At 37.1% G+C, this 17,071-nt stretch overlaps 2 protein-coding genes across 4 annotated transcripts; both read right to left on the reverse strand.

The window, feature by feature from the left end:
• Positions 1 to 1,211: 1,211 nt before the first annotated feature.
• LOC117668854 (olfactory receptor-like protein OLF3) lies at positions 1,212 to 2,156 on the reverse strand. Its single transcript, XM_034422910.1, has one exon. The coding sequence runs from the start codon at positions 2,154 to 2,156 to the stop codon at positions 1,212 to 1,214; it is 945 nt and encodes a 314-aa protein (XP_034278801.1).
• Positions 2,157 to 11,504: 9,348 nt separating this feature from the next.
• Positions 11,505 to 15,097, reverse strand: LOC117668855 (olfactory receptor 5V1-like). Of its 3 annotated transcripts, none has more exons than XM_034422912.2 (2): positions 15,076 to 15,097; positions 11,505 to 12,424 (listed from the first exon to the last, which is right to left on the reverse strand). In XM_034422912.2, exons 1-2 carry the CDS (start codon positions 15,095 to 15,097, stop codon positions 11,505 to 11,507), a joined length of 942 nt encoding a protein of 313 aa, XP_034278803.2. The 3 variants fall into 3 exon arrangements, with proteins under 3 accessions (XP_034278803.2, XP_087750647.1, XP_087750646.1); XM_087894521.1 differs by lacking the exon at positions 15,076 to 15,097 and adding an exon at positions 13,966 to 13,991 and having other exon boundaries at positions 11,505 to 12,408; XM_087894520.1 differs by lacking the exon at positions 15,076 to 15,097 and adding an exon at positions 13,485 to 13,513 and having other exon boundaries at positions 11,505 to 12,408.
• Positions 15,098 to 17,071: the final 1,974 nt, after the last annotated feature.

The following is a 17,071-nucleotide window of genomic DNA, read 5'->3' on the forward strand; positions in this document are numbered from 1 at the left end:
TAATTTGGCAGCATTGCTGAATGACAGATTCTATACCTGTGACTTGGCTAAGTAATACAATTGCTTTCAAGTAATACTACAATTACTTTAACACATTATGCTTTCCTGTATTGACAGGTACATCAATCCAAATGCCCTCATGTGAAGAGTCTTTTAAAAATGTACACATTCGTTAAATATATTCTTAGCATTCCATAATCAACACCACATAATAAATGTTAATATGTGGTTTAATGATTATTACCACATCAGAACAATGTGGCCTTGTTTGAACATTTGTTTGAACATGACAAGCTGATAGAGAAGAGAAAGGCACTCCACATACTGTATTTTTTTTGTCTTCACTGCTTCCAACTTCCTTGTTTTAAACACTAAAACATTTTCAAGTAAAAGTTCATAAAAGTCTCTATATTCTCTCTCATCAAGCAGGGTATTCATTCATATGGATTAATCTTAATGTATTCATATTACTATATTTAGAAGCCTGCATTTGATTATCTAGACACATTAAACCTATGGAATTTGTGTTAATATAGAGGGAGACAGTGATAGGAACAGGAGAAGTGAATCTAATACCCCATGTTTTCTTCTTCATTCCTTACATTGTATATATATAGGGCTTATCATGAGAGTAATTACTCCATAGAAGAATGCAAGGATCTTATTCTGTATGGGAGATGTCTTGGCTTTGAGATTCATATAAGCAAAGACTGTTGTGCCATAATAGAGGCTGACCACCATCAAGTGAGAGATACCTAGAACTTGTGTAGTGAATTAATATCCCAATAGTCCCAGAGGTGTTTTTCAAGAGGCAACTAGACTTTCTCTTTGAAGACATTTTGCTTCTCATCCAAGAAACTTCTTCAGGTCTGACTGGATAGTGGGGAATAGAAGGAATTATACTCGTTGCAGACAACTGGTCATTTGCATTCTTTTAAAGCTGTCTGCAAGGAGTATAAATCCTTCCATTCCCTATTATCCAGTCAGAGCTGAAGAAGCTTTTTGGATGAGAAGTGAAACGTCTTCAAAGAAAAACCAGAAAGTCCAGTTGTCTCTTGAAAAAACACCTTTGGGACAACCATGACCCGGATGAATGAGAATCTTCATAGGCATTAATATCCCAATACTTTCTTTCTACTTTCTTGTATGACCAGGGAAATACCTGAATTAGTATTACATTGTATATAAATTCACAGTACACAAATTATCTATTAATTTCCCCCAGAAATACATTTCCCTGCTATTTTACTCAGGGCTCCTTTTACTTCTTTGTTTCTTAGGCTATATATGAGGGGGTTGAACATTGGAGTAACTACCGCATAGAAGAAAGCAAGGATCTTATCCTGATTCAAAGAATTGCTAGTTTTGGGATTCATATAAGCAAAGGCTGCTGTGCCATAGCAGAGAGTAACCACCATCAGGTGAGAGGTACATGTAGAGAACGCTTTATAGCGACCTTGAGAAGAATGGATTGCCAAAATTGCATGGATTATGTAAACATAGGAAAGCATTACCACAATGCAGGGAATTAAGAGGATAATGAATCCTGCCACCATTAGAGAGATTTCATTAACAAATAAGTCTGAACAAGCTAATTTTATAACAGCAAGAACTTCACAAGCAAAATGATTAATAGTGTTGAATGAACAGAACTCAAGACGCATAGTGAACCCAGTCTGTATCATAGCATTAAAAAATCCACCAGTCCAGGAAGCCAGTACCAGCTGGATGCACACTTTCTTTCTCATGATAACCTCATAGTGCAAGGGAGAGCAGATAGCTACATATCTATCATAAGCCATGGCTGCCAATAGAATAAATTCAGTGCTACCAAAGGTTAAAGAGATGCAAAGCTGAGTCATACATCTGCTGAAGGAGATAGTTTTGTGACTGGTTAGGAAATGGACCAGCAGCTGAGGCACCACACTGCTTGTAAAACAGATATCCAAAAAAGACAGATTGCCTAAGAAGAAGTACATTGGTGTGCTGAGTCGTGCATCAATATGGATAGCTATGATGATAAGTGAATTTCCCACAAGAGTAATGAGGTACATGCAGAGGACAATCACAAACAAGTATTGGTTAGTCCTTTGTTCTCTGGAGAATCCCACAAATATAAACTCTTCAACAACTGACTGATTGGTTTGTCTCGTCATTCAGATAGTATCAGGACTGAAATATGTTATAAATATAATATGTTATTTATATTTTTGACTTGAGTTATAATTATCTCTTTTATACGTAAATTATTGATTAATAAAAGTATGGCATTTAGGGAACAACAGTGATAGTATGAAACATATTCTTGATATTTAAAAGACATTCATTTTTTCTGACTGTGGAAAGCCTATAAAAACTTTCTGCTAGAATTCCCATTTGAACAAAATATATTTTTTTGCTTTGCTTAATGAAAACTACATTAATAAATATAAAATAGTTGATGCTGAGTTGCCTTCCTTTTTCATCACAGATGTCTTTCTTTTTCATAAATGAAATAAAAAGGCTTGCTCTCTTTTTAACTTGGATGATAAAAGTAAGTAATACACAAAATATTAAACTATCATATCTTTTCCATTTTATGAATAACCATTAATGAATATGAAAGGAATAATACATAGATAAAAACATGATGATATGTGACTATGGATACCAAAAATACAGAAGTAATAATGAAGTAATGAATATAAGATGGACCAAAAATAAGTGGAAATGTGTAATAGGTATCCCAAAGTCTACTCTGTGATTGGGGAAAAAAAGTATTACGAAGATTCAACTGGTTAAAGAAACAATTGCGTCTTAGATTTGTTAATATCCAGTTGTTATATATTAGTATGCAAGTCATAATCATTTCTAGATTTGTGCAATTTCCAATGAATACTAATGAAAATTAAGATGTTATCTTTTAATTTAAAATGCAGCTATTGCTATTTATAATTGTAAGATACATTAAGATCAACCATTCTTCCCCACAACTATAAAAGCAATATATATTATATACAATATATATTGTAGATAAATATGTTAAGATGAAATACATGTCGTATTTGATAACATTTTCTATAACATATAGCAAAATAAAATACAGGAGATATCTAAAGGCATCCATACAATTATGTACAGTAATAAAACATAATACAGAATTATGACTATTAAATCTATAAATTAGTAAGACTAAATAATTAAACATAAAAGAAATCTGTTATCCTAAAATGACAAAACTAATGGCTATGTTAAGATGCAACAAAATATTAACAATCAAATATGAATATGTTGTTACAATGGTGACCGACAGAATGAAAAGCAATTCATACTAGGATATCATACTTTTTCAAATAATCAAGCAATTATTCCCTATCAATATCTGTCATCAATACAATAATTTTTTTCAGTATTCAGATAAATTGTATCAATTATATCAGGCAATAAAAATCAGAGATAAAATAAATTTAGGTGGTCTTGATTGCCTGATATTAATGTTCTCAATTTATATCTGAATGCACAATTATGAGTATAAAATTATGCAAAAACAAATATGCTTTACAAAAACTACTGCCACAGAAACAATTAGATAAGCCAGAAAAGCATGCCTCCATAAGAATATCACTAAATCTAGTCTTGCAATAAATTTTGGGAACTGATATGAATATGAAATTAGGACAAGAAAGGAAATCACAGCACTTCCTAATAACTCCCCAAAAGGCAAAGTGGACCCTTCTGCATCCTAACGTACCTGCACAGATGGGTAGACAAAAGAAAATGAAAAGTTCAAAGAACCTTAAGACCTTTTGAGTTCACATTATAGATATAGACATTCATTAAATTTAACTGCAAAGTATATTGGACAACTGAATATCCCCTTTGGGCAATTATGTTACCATGAATAACTTAATTAAAATAAGTTTTAAAAGCAATATCAAGCCACTTGGGATTTAAGTTAGAAAATACAACTTCTTAATATTTGTTTTCTCTCTCTCTCCCTCTCTCTCTTTCTCTCTCTCTCCCTCCCTCCCTCTCCCCCTCTCTCTCTCTGTGTCTTTGTGTGTGTCTGTATGCATGCCTTCATGTAACTCCTGATTCTTTGCAACTGCCTGGATAAGCAGTTTTTTGATATCATTTTTGAAAGGGGTTTGCCATTCCTTTTCTTAGAGGTCACAGAGACTGTCTTGTCTTAAATTACGCAGTTGGCTTTGTGCCTAAGGTGGGACTAGAATTCACATTGTATTTGTCACAAGTCACATTGTCTAATTAGGTGTTGTGTCATTTCCTTAGTAACTTCTTCCAGTCTCTGGGCAGCACTGAGGGGATGACCTTGGTTCCTATGGGATAGTAAGTTGTTGATATGTGGTCTGACATTCCAGAGCTCCCTCTTCCCCACACCCCCAAAGTGTGTCAAGCTAAGAAACAGAAAAAAATGGATGTGACAGTCCTGATCTGTTTTTGAAGTTGACAATTACTCTCAGCTATTAATACATGGATGGTTGAATCCAGATGTAGAAACATTTAAGGTAGTAAATGTGGGATAAAAATCAAATAAATAAACAAATATGAATGAATGAATGAATGAATGAATGAATGAATGAATGAATGAAGGCTTATCTACATAGAATGCATTCAGTCATGTGCTACTGCAATAAAGCTAGCAAGCTAGATCTACATCTGTCTACAAAATTTTACTAAGGAAGCAGGCTAGAAGAAGGAAAAAAGTCTCTCCAGTCCTGCCTTTCCCTTTTCTTTCTTTCTGAGGGTCATTACTATTTATTAGCATGTAGATGCAATATCATCTGTCAATCCAATTTTTATATTGCCCAAATCTCAACGTCACTATCAATAGCATTTTTCACAAACTGAGGAAAATAATTTGCTTTCCTGACAGAGCTATAATTTATAACACAAATGCAAAGAAAAGTAGCAAGTCGGAGTGGACTCAAAGGTAGTTTTCTTTTTTAAAAAAGGGAATGAAAGAGACAGGTCCAAACTCCTTCCCTCTGATGGTTAACATTTTCTTTGAAGATAGAAGCTTCATTGTTGTTGTTAAAACCTGCTTGAAATTTGTAATTAACTGAAAAAGTGGCATCTATAATTTTATTAAGCTATAAAAAGAATTCAATTAATATTTGTTTTAAGTCCTTAATTCATTCATAACACTTTATACACATACTACATAACTAATCTGTTAGAGAACAGATGGAAAAGGGGGAAAATATAGATACTTGCTAATACTATAATAGGAAACACATAGAACCATGATGGTGAGCCTATGGCATGCGTGCCAGAGGTGGCACATAGAGCCCTCTCTGATGGCATGTAAGCCGTTGCCCCAGTTCAGCTCTGCTGCGCATATGCGCACACCTACTGCTGGCCAGCAGGTCCCTGCCATGCATACATGGGGGGTGGGGCACATGTGGGGAGTACATGCATGGGGGCATGTGTGGGGGCTGTGCGTGCATGTGTAGGGGTGCATGCAAGGGCTGTGTGTGCATGCATGGGGGCTTGCACATTGTAGTTTGGGGGTTCGGGGGTGCACACACTTTGGGCACTTGGTCTGGAAAAGGTTAGCCATCACTGGCATAGAGTAAAACACAGTACATAGTAATATAAAACTCATAGAAATATAGGAAGAGACATAATTCATATAATTAGAGGTAAACAGAAGTGTTGCAATATTTTCAGGATCAGACTCAATAAAGATAATAGAAGTTAAAGCTTTAAATATATTTCTTTTTAATTATGATAGGCATTCTATATTCACTGAATATTCGAGGTAGAAGCAACGAGAATGGTGAGGTTGGCTCCTTATATATACAAGGGGTGGAGCTAGGAATGGGAGTGGTAAGTTATGAATACATTAAAGTCCAAAGAATAAGTTAACCTCTGATGTTCCATATATACATTATTTACACATTGGAGAATAAGGCATTTACATCTGACAAATCCCCCTCTAAATGCCGGTTCGTTACACAACACCAATTACATTCTGATTCAGGACAATATAATACATATAATTTAGAAGTTAAATATTTGTGTTGTTTAGAAGGTAAGGGTTTTGTTAATATGTCAGCTAATTGTTCAGAAGTATCGCAATGTATTGCTTTAATGAATCCGTCTTGAGACAGTTGTCTCACATGCTTAAACTTTATATCAATATGCCTGGACCTTTGTCCAATTGCATCGGATCTGGATATTTCAATGGCCGCTTTATTGTCTTCATGCATAATAAATGGTAAGGTGGGTTTCTTCCAAACATCAGTGATCAGATCATTGAACCATACAAGGTTATTTGCAGCTTTGGACAAACAAACATATTCCGCTTCTGTAGTAGAAGTGGCCACTAGTTCTTGTTTACCAGTATACCAGTAAACTGGACAATCATTCAATAGAAAAACATAACCAGAAGTACTCTTTCTGCATGTTGTATCACCAGCCCAATCTGCATCAGCATAACAAGTAATTTTTGGTTCTCTGTCATTATTGGGTTCCAACATTAAACAAAAATCTAATGTACCCTTCAGATATCTTAGAATTCTTTTGACAGCTTCCCAATGATACAAGGTTGGTTTACTAACATATCTTGACAATAGATTGAGAGGTAATGCAATATCTGGCCTAGTCCAATTAGATATATAAAGGAGTGAACCTATAACTGATCTGTAAAATGTGTTGTCTTTAAACTCAGGGGAAGATTCATCAGTGTTTCTAAGAAAATCAGTTTGCATAGGGGTGTCACAGGTTTTAGCATTATTTAAGTTACATTTGTTTAGGAGTTCGATGATTTTATCTTTCTGTGTAAGTTTGAATCCCCTTTTAGTTTTGTTAATTTGCACACCAAGGTATTTATTCACTTTACCCAGAGATTTCAGTGAGAAGTGTTCATTTAACTTATTTACAAAGATTTCCCTGCTCTCTTTATGCTTTCCAATGTATAAAATATCGTCCACGTAAATTAATACAAATTCAATATGATCATTACTCTTTTTTACAAAGAAACAGTTATCAGCAGTGGTGGCGTTGAAATCCATGGTCTTAAGTACTTTTACCAAGCAATCGTACCATCTTTTGCCGGATTGCTTTAATCCGTACAGACTCTTATTTAATAACCAAATTTCGTTCTTATTAGTGTATTGACTGTGTGGTGCTCTTACATATATTTCCTTATCTAATTTTGCATGTAAGTATGCGGTCTGTATGTCATATTGGAATACGTCCAGATTGAGTGCAGATGCTACTACAAGGGCTGTTTTGACACTCTCTGTTCTCACTGTGGGTGAATATGTATCAGTATAGTCTTCTGGATATTTTTGTGCATAGCCTTGTGCAACTAGTCTAGCCTTGTATAAGGTATTGCCTCCTTCTAAGTTCTTAATTTTATAAATCCACCTGGTACCTATAATTGTTTTATCCTTAGGTGCGATCGCAGGTGTGAATACATTTAATCCTTGTAAACTTTCCATCTCTTTTTCCATAGCTAGTTCCCATTTTTCTCTTTCTTCATGTGGAAGTTTCAATACTTCTTCATATGTATTAGGTGTTATTTGTTCTCCATTCATATGCATTATGTAATCTTTGTATTTATTTGGTATTTGGTTTCTATTGTTTCTAATAGTTCTTTCAGGCTTGCTATGGTTATCATGCAAATATCTAGCTTCCTTTTTTGTTAATGTGTCTGTCTTTATTTTATGCTGACTATTAGTCCAAGTTTTGGTTTTGTTCTTACTTTTGTTAATATTTTGATTTTCTGTTGTTCCTTCCTCACAAGATATCGTATCTTTACATTTATTAGGAAATATTTCATTAAGGTGCAATTTTGACCAATTGGCCTGTTCATGGAACACAGCTGTTCTGGATACTATAAATTTGTTATTACTATCAATAAATCTGTACCCTTTGGTTCCAGTTTCGTATCCCATGAATCTTAATCTCCTGGATACGTTTTCTCCCTTTCTCCTCAATTGTTTAGGTATGTGTACGTCTGCAGTGACTCCAAATATGTGCATGTGTGATAATTTGGGTTTTCTATTGTACATCACCTCATATGGTGTCTTATTCACAATACTGGACCAGGTTCTATTTTGAGTGTAATTCGAATAATGTAATGCCTCTGACCAAAATTGTTTGCCTAAACCAGCATCCTCTAATGTGCACCTAATCATGGTTTGTAGTGTGGAATTTTTCCTCTCTGCAACTCCATTTTGAAATGCAGAAAAAGGATTGGACGTGAAATGTAACATTCCTCTATCCTTTAACCATTGGGAGAATTCTTTAGACATGAACTCACATCCCCTATCTGTCATAATTTGCTTTATTCTGATATTATGTTGTGTTTCTATACGTTTGTAGAATTCCTTAAATTTCTGAAATGTTTCATCCTTGTGCTTTAATGTGTAAACAAAACCATATCGGCTGTAGTCATCCACTATTGTTAGGAAGTAACGTTTTCTATAGGTAATTGAGGGACTTAATGGACCAACTAAGTCCATATGTACCAAATCAAAAATATTGTTAGTTGATCTGTTAGATTTTTTTGGTCTGGGACTGGTTTTTAGTTTGGTGGACTTACATACTGAGCATTCCAAATAATTTTCACAATTTTTTATTTTGACACCTTCTGCGTGTTCAGTCATTTTTTGTACTACAGGAAAGCTTGCATGTCCTAACTTCCTGTGTAAGATGTGAGCACACTCATCATGAATTGGTTTACCTATTTTTGGTTTCTTTTCCTTGTATGTGTTTTTGTGATCATGAGTTATTCTACACTCATCATTGTCACTGTTACTGACATTTTCATCATCTGCTTCAATACAATCTTCCATATTTGAATCAATGTTATGTAAACATCTTTCTTTAGTTATCAGATAGGGTAGACCTCCTTTTATCATTACAGTACCTACATTTGTTTTGTTCTTTTCTATAGTTGCTTTCCCCTTTGAGAAAACTATATTGATATCAGATTCTCTGCTTAATTTTATGGCACTTAGTATGTTGTGAGGTATTTCTGGGATTAATAATACCCCCTCTATTTTCCCTAGACCAGGCAAGGTCACATTTCCTTTGCCTAGTACTTGAACCTTTTCTTGATTAGCTACCTTTATCACAAACTTATCTTCTATAAATGAAGATAATATACTTTTGTTGTTGGTGGTGTGATTTGTTGCACCAGAGTCAATAAGCCAATTGTTATTCTCATCCTGCTGTGTTCTGGTGCTGTCTTGTTTATTTAGCCCATTCAGTGACCCAGATTTCCTCTCTTTTGAATTTTCTCTACCCCCTCTACCTTCTTTGTAATTTGGTGGGCTTCTATATTTGTGTCTATCTGTGGAAGATTGTCTGTAATTATATTTGTTCCTATATTCTGGTCTATGTCTCTCTCTTGAGACTTTGGGGCAGTCTCTTCTGCTATGTTCCCTGGATCCACAATTGTAGCATCTAAAGGCCTCATTATGTTTATCTTGAAAGACTACTTTCCTAAAAGGTTTGTGGTCTGTTTGGTTACTGGATCGATTTTTTTTTGAATTGTCTTCTGCTATCAATTTGTTAGATAGACTTTCTATGGATAAATATCCCAAATTAATGGTATCTAAGTGTGACATAAAGCTATCCCATGATGGATCAAGTGAATTGATAATAACACTTTTCATTGTTTGATCTGAAATCACTTCCCCCCTCAATTGTAGCTCAGCTCTTATTTTGTTTAGATTTATCAAATGCTCACTTATAGAAACCCCTGGTTTTACTCTAGAGGAAAAGAAATCCTTAGACATTCTTGTGGTTGTAGCTACGCTATCGCTGTGAAATAGATTAAACATGCATTGAATTATTTCTGATACAGTTAGGTTTGGTTTGATGCTATGATACATTGCAGGAGACACGCTAGATATTATTATGAAAAATGCTCTATGATGTAAACAATCTATTTTTAAAGTCCAAGGTCTTCTTGGAGGGCTAGTTATAAAGAATAGTAAATTTTCTTTCATGAAAATAACCTGAAGCTGTTGATACCACTCTTGTAAATTAATGCCATCAATTCTAAGTTTTGGGAAGTCACTGGGTAAGTTACCTACATTATTCTGTCCATTACTTACAACCTGGGGCAGTCCGTGATCTCTCAAGTGCAGGAAATTACAGAACGGCATTGGGATGCTTGCAATGAGTCTGCGCGGTTCTCTGGCCAGTTCAAATCCTTCTGGGTCGTCTACGTAGTTTCGCACATGCGCGTTGTTCATTTCTTCTTTGGTGGCGTCGTGGAAGGTTCTCTCCCTTTCAGCTCTCTCGATCCGCTCCTCCTCAGATGAGTCGGTCTCTGGCTCGGTTTTTGGGGTTCTGGTGGTGGTGACGGTTCTTTTCTTCTTTTTGTGTGCGTTGGTATTCGATTTTGTCTGTGGTGTAGGGCGAAATCGGCATGGCTCTCTGGGCTCGGGCGTCGTCGCTTTCGAAGTCAGGATGGGAGCGTGCAGGTCTTGAGTCGCCGGTTTGATTTCTTGCTTCTTCGTAGATGTCTTGGTAATTTTCAGTCTTGGCCCAAAAGCAGCAAAAAGCGTTTTCATTGCTGATTTTACTTGAGATTTTGTTAAATCGTCTTCACTTTCTGATTTTGGATCATCTGAAGAGTTTGAGACTTCTTTCTCACTTTCTTCGTCTGATAGTGTTTTTCGCGCCAGAAATTTTGAACTGAGCGTTTTGATTGGCTCTGTTCCATTCTCTTTTGAAGTTCGTTGAAACCAAGATGGCTGCCATTCAAAATTTCGCGCGGGATCACATCTTTTCTTTTTAACAACTATTTTCTCAGTAGTCATCTCACTTACGATTTTTTGATCTTTGGGTTTTTCTTTAATGACGTTTTTCTCTCTCGCTGCTCCGCTGTTCTTCAGCATCTCCTGGAGGTCCGCGATGAGACTTTCATCATTCTTTTGGCTTTTTAGTATCTTTAATATCTCTGACCTGAGTTCGTTATTTTCTATTTCGATTTCTTTCTGGTCATTATTTTCACTCATTAGTTCTTCTTCTTCAGTGGTGTATTCTTCGGATTCTCTCGAAATCGCATTGGTGGATTCGTTGATCATCTCTTGATCAGTTTCTATTTCTTTGCTGTAGGCCCTGGTGTTGGGCCTATCTTTCTTGGACATTTTTAATTACTTATTGAGTCAATTAACCATCCTCTGCTACCAGCTTGTTGCAATATTTTCAGGATCAGACTCAATAAAGATAATAGAAGTTAAAGCTTTAAATATATTTCTTTTTAATTATGATAGGCATTCTATATTCACTGAATATTCGAGGTAGAAGCAACGAGAATGGTGAGGTTGGCTCCTTATATATACAAGGGGTGGAGCTAGGAATGGGAGTGGTAAGTTATGAATACATTAAAGTCCAAAGAATAAGTTAACCTCTGATGTTCCATATATACATTATTTACACATTGGAGAATAAGGCATTTACATCTGACAAGAAGTTTAGAAAATATGTGAGTATTCCCAATTTTGTTTCAGACCAAGCTGTTACTTTATACATTTTTAATAAAATTTCCTGAAAAAAACCTTTTTCAGGGCATTCTTAATGTCTTTGTTTCTTAAGGTATAAATCAAAGGGTTTAACATGGGAGTGATAATGCTATAAAGAATAGAAATAAGTCGGTCTTTATCCAATGAGTACGTTGATATTGGCCGGACGTAAGTGAAAATGGAGCTTCCGTAATACAAGATGACAATAGTCAGGTGTGACGTGCAGGTGGAGAAAGCTTTGATCCTCCCTTCATTGGATTGTATCTTCATGATAGTGGAGATGATATAAATGTAAGACAGAAGAATGCAAACAAATGGAATCCATCCTATGAAGATCCCAACTACAAATAAGATGATCTCATTTAAGGTTTTGTCTCCACATGAAAGCATTAGAAGGGGAGGAATATCACAGAAGAAATAATTGATGTGATTGGCTCCACAGAATGGCAGACAGAATGTAAAATAAGTGTGAAGAGCTGAATTGAGAAAGCCACTTGCCCAGCAGGCACCAGACAATTGGAGACAAAAGGCTCTTCTCATAATGGAAGTGTAGTTCAAAGGATGGCAGATAGCTGCAAAGCGATCATAGGCCATTGTAGCTAGTAGGATGCATTCAGTGCCCACAAAAGACAGAAAAAAATAGAGTTGAGTTATGCATCCAGCATAAGTGATACTCTTCTTCTGTGACATGAGATGCACAAGTATCTGAGGGACATTGGTGGTGGTATAACAGATATCCAGAAAAGAGAGATTTCCTAGGAAGAAGTACATGGGAGTATGAAGCTGTGGGTCCAGGCAAGCAAAAGTGAGAATGGAGATGTTCCCCACCAGAGTACATATATATGTGCCAAGAAAGATAAAGAAAAGTAACAGCTGCAGTTCCTGGAGACCAGAGAAGCCCAAGATGAGGAATTCACTTGGAACAGATTCATTCATCATTGTATCAGAACTTAGTCTTGATTACTGTTTTTTTAAACAGAATAAGAATGCTCACCTGATGATCAGAAAACCTACCAAGCTGTCAATACATAGAATCTAACATCTCTCCACCCACATAATGTACTCTGCACCCTCATTTTTTTATTTACTCTATCAAAAATGTCATCTTACAATACTATCACAATGTTCATGTTCATATGCTTATTTATGCAACAAAGAGGAAAAGCAGTTTGACATCGCTTAATCCATATACCACAATAACTCATGCAGTTTTTTTTAAATTATGGTCTGTTGAATAAGCTGTATTTCACAAGCATTTGTGCTCTGTTCAGTTCTTTTATATTCCATGTGCAGATATTATGACCACAGTCTGGTACAGATGTATATAACTGGAAACTCTTGAAAGGAATTTTCAAACTGCAAAGACATTCAAATAACTAAGCATGTTTCTGCAAACCTTTATTTGAATTAAGAAAAAGAATGCAATCTATATACAAAACAGCAGGCTCTAATTTTTGCACTGTTTTTTAAGAAAGAATGTTCAGCATTTTAGGCAGCTGTAGCTGCTTCCAGATTCATACTTAATAGTTTTCTGTTTCAATACTGAACATGAGTGACTTATCCATTGATTAAATATACAGATTCATTGCAATTTTATCTAAATACCACTTCCCTGCTACAGATGTAGAAAAGTAAATGTATTAAAAGTCATTCCCTTAGTCAATATTCATGTTTTAAAAAGTATCCAAATTCTTATCTGGCATGAATAGAAACAGATAAATCAAATTATATTTTCAAAGAAGGCGCAAAAGAGCCCACAATAATTTTTTTCAACATACAATACTACAAACCAGTTGATGAGAATACGGTAAAGCAAAATCCATACTGAATTTGTGATCCTTTGATTTCTGTAGTTTGTTGAAAAGTAAGATAGAAAACAATTACAAAAAAAAATGTAATAAGCAAAGCCTAACTTATTGTGCAATTCCTTTTCAAAGAAAAGTTAGAGCATCTCAAACAACAAACTGAAAAAATAATAGCAGTGGTATGCACCTAAATACTGAATAATTTCCCCGTCACATATATAACTTCAGCAACTATATAGTTCATGGATCTGACACCTCAGTTTCTACTACAGTGGCCAGGCACGTACTATTCTATCTGCCTTCTGGGAGTGATAAGAAAATCAGGATGATTACAAATGAACAGGGAATTACAATTACATTAACTGAAAATAAGGATAAATCTGTTCTAATTATGTGATGCTGCAATTACATTTCTGTCCGTGAAATAGCTTAACTAAAATAATCTCAAATCTATAGTGCTTAAACATAGTACAGAAAATCATTTTATTTTTGAAATCAGCATATTGGTGACATGCATATCCTTCTTTACCAAGTTCTGTATCTGGAAACACATCTTTTACTTACTTTTAAATATAATAGAATGCTGCATGCCAAGGAGTCAAGCTTATGTTTTCTGCTAACGTACAATAGCAGAAAAGTCAAAGTGATATGGAATCAAAATTATGTACTGATTTGGGGAAGTGGTGTTTTTTCCCTCCAGAAAGCATCTGAAATTATTTTTTCCATATCTTCAAATAAACAACATAGCTTTTATATAATTATATTAAATATACTTCAAAAAAAGGTTTTTATGCATTTATAGTGAAATTAAAAAGTTTCTACAGGAATCAATCTTAAGCAAAACAAACTGAAATTTAATAAACATATATAACATTGCATGGTTACTCTCACTTAAATTGAGATTACTTAACCATACATCAAATACAGAGTTCCTATGCATTTTGGAAAAAGATAAATAGCAATCATTTATCCTAGATTATTAACTTTTTTTTACCTCTTAATAAGTTATTTTTCTCTTTCCACATTCTACATTAATGACTAACAATTGGATTGAGCTATTTGTAATTCATACAGATTGGCATGTATCATAATCTTGGACGTTAGAAAGTAAAGTTTGGAACATGCATGTATTATGAAATGCTATACTCATTTCATAATTCTGACCAAATAGTCAGATGTTTCTAGATGCATGTACAAAGGGGTAGAGATTGCATTTTAATTCAGAGCTGAATCTATGACTCTATGTTTTTAAACTGCTCTTAATATTGTCAACCCTGGAGGTCATCTTTTTCTTAAATTCTTCAGGGCTGCCACATTTTATTTATTTATTTATTTATTTCATGTATTTATATGCCGCCCTTCTCCAGAAGGACTCAGGGCAGTGAACACAAGTTAAAAACATGTACAACAAAATCCCATTTTAAACCAAATTAACTAATAAATAATGAATAATAAAACCCAGAATCAGAGTCAGCCTATTTGCTAGAACAGCCAAGTCTTCAGGTCCTGATGGAAGAAGCGGAGTTCAGGAGCCGTCCGGAGCTCAGTAGGCAACTCATTCCAGAGGGTGGGAGCACCCACAAAGAACGCCCTACCCCTGGGCACCGCCAGATGACATTGGCTTGCTGTTGGAACCCTGAGGAGAACAGCCCTATGTGAGCGAACAGGATGGTGAGAGGCAGGCAGAAGAAGGTCCTGCAAATATCCTGGACCTAAATCATGTAGGGCCTTATAGGTGAGAACCTATAAGGCCCATGTAGAGGGAATTGCAGTAATCCAAGTGGGAAGTAACCAGGTCATGAGTGACAGTGTAAAGGTCATCTCGGTCCAGGAAAGGGCACAACTGGTGCACCAGGTGAACCTGTGCAAAGGCCCTCCTGGTCACAGCTGTCAGGTGGTCGTCTAGGGGCAGCTGAGCATCCAGGAGGACAGCCAAGTTGTGAGCCCTATCAACGGGAGCAAGTTTTTCCCCATCCATCAAAAGTGATAGGGTCTCTTATCTCTTATCTCTCTGCGGGTGAGTGACATGTCAAAACCACCAGAGGAAAAGGAGAGAGGCCGACCAGACCAGGGGCCACTCAACAGACGAGAAACCCCAACATCACAGCCCTCCTACAGACCAACTGCCCCACGGAGCCCACTGAAATGCTACAGATGTGGAGGAAGCGGTTCACATAGCTGCAAGATGTGGAACACCTAGACCGGGACCAGCTCCACCGCCCAAAGCACGACCGGAATGAGGGCCCAAGCGCATCACCCACGTACCGCGGGAAGCTCCCCAAATCCCTGAGTTTTTCACTCACCTGACCGAAACCAGAGGAATCCCAGAGGAGGGAGATCAGTCCCCCGAACCCTATGACATGGAAGACGAAGGCGAGGATGACCTGATGGTGAGTGGACCCGTCCATCCTTTTCTTTTCCCCATATGCCTAACAGCCCCCAAAACAGGGGCCCAAGAGACTTTCCAAGCCCTAATAGACTCGGGTAGCACACGGTGCCTAATCAACCTACCCACAGTTCTAAAATTGGGAATCCGAGCTAAACAGCTCAAACAACCAATTCGCTTCAAGCAAGTTGATGGGTCCCTAGTGGGAGGAACGTACGCCACACACTTGACTGAACCCGTGAGACTAGAACTCGCAGATCACTGGGAGACGATCCGCTTCATAATAGCCCCCAAGATGACAGAATCAGTCATATTGGGACTCTCATGGCTCGACAAATGGGGCCCAATCATTTGGTGGCAAGAGGTAACCCGCAGGCTGAGAATAGCAAAGGGGTCCCAACCCCTGCCGCCCCGACCAGAAGAATTCCCTCCCACGCTGAAACCCCAAAGCAGCCCTCCACTACAGAAGAAAACACCACCAACACAAGGGTCCCTCCCAGAAGGTGCAGCAAAGCAATTGGCAGCCGCACCCACCACCGCTGGTAACGCAAGCCAGATCCCAAGGGAGTACCAAGACCTTGCGGGGGTATTCAGCGAGGCCGAGTGTGACATTCTGCCCCCCCCCGCCGCGAGACTGATTGAGCCATCAAGATTATCCCAGGAGCGAAACTACCCAAACCTAAAATGTATGCCATGACGCCCCGAGAAATGCAGGAAATGCGGGACTACATAGACAAAAACTTACAAAGGGGATTTATTGAGCCAGTGAAACCAAGGGTAGCGGCGCTGGTCATGTTTAAAGAGAAAAAGGACGGCTCCATGAGACTGGTGGTTGACTTTTGAAGTATCAACGCTGTTTGCATACACAACTTGTACCCCCTCCCCCTTATGAAAGACATGTTAGCCCACCTAGCTAAAGGGAAGGTTTTCACCAAACTAGACCTTCGAGAAGCTTATTACCGAGTACGCATAAAGGCAGGAGATGAATGGAAAACAGCATTCAACTGCCCCCTGGGTAGTTTCCAATTTAAAGTAATGCCTTTTGGATTGCAAGGAGCCCCGGCAGTATTCATGCAGTTAATAAACGAAGTCTTACATGAACACCTTTACAAAGGGGTCCTCGTCTACCTGGATGATATTCTTATCTACACGGAGACCATACACGAACATATACCCCTCGTCTGCCAAGTACTGAAAAAACTGCTACGGGCAAACCTATATGTCAAACTGCCAAAATGCGATTTCCACCAATCACGGCTAGACTACCTGGGCTACCGAGTATCAAATGAGGGGATAGAGATGGACCCAGCCAAGGTCCAATCAGTTCTACAATGGCAGCCCCCTCGCACCCGCAGACAACTGCAAAGTTTTCTAGGCTTTGCGAATTT

Source organism: Pantherophis guttatus, chromosome 4 (genome assembly GCF_059756535.1).
Source record: "Pantherophis guttatus breed Tessera chromosome 4, ASM5975653v1, whole genome shotgun sequence".
In the NCBI taxonomy this organism is placed as follows: Eukaryota; Metazoa; Chordata; class Lepidosauria; order Squamata; family Colubridae; genus Pantherophis; species Pantherophis guttatus.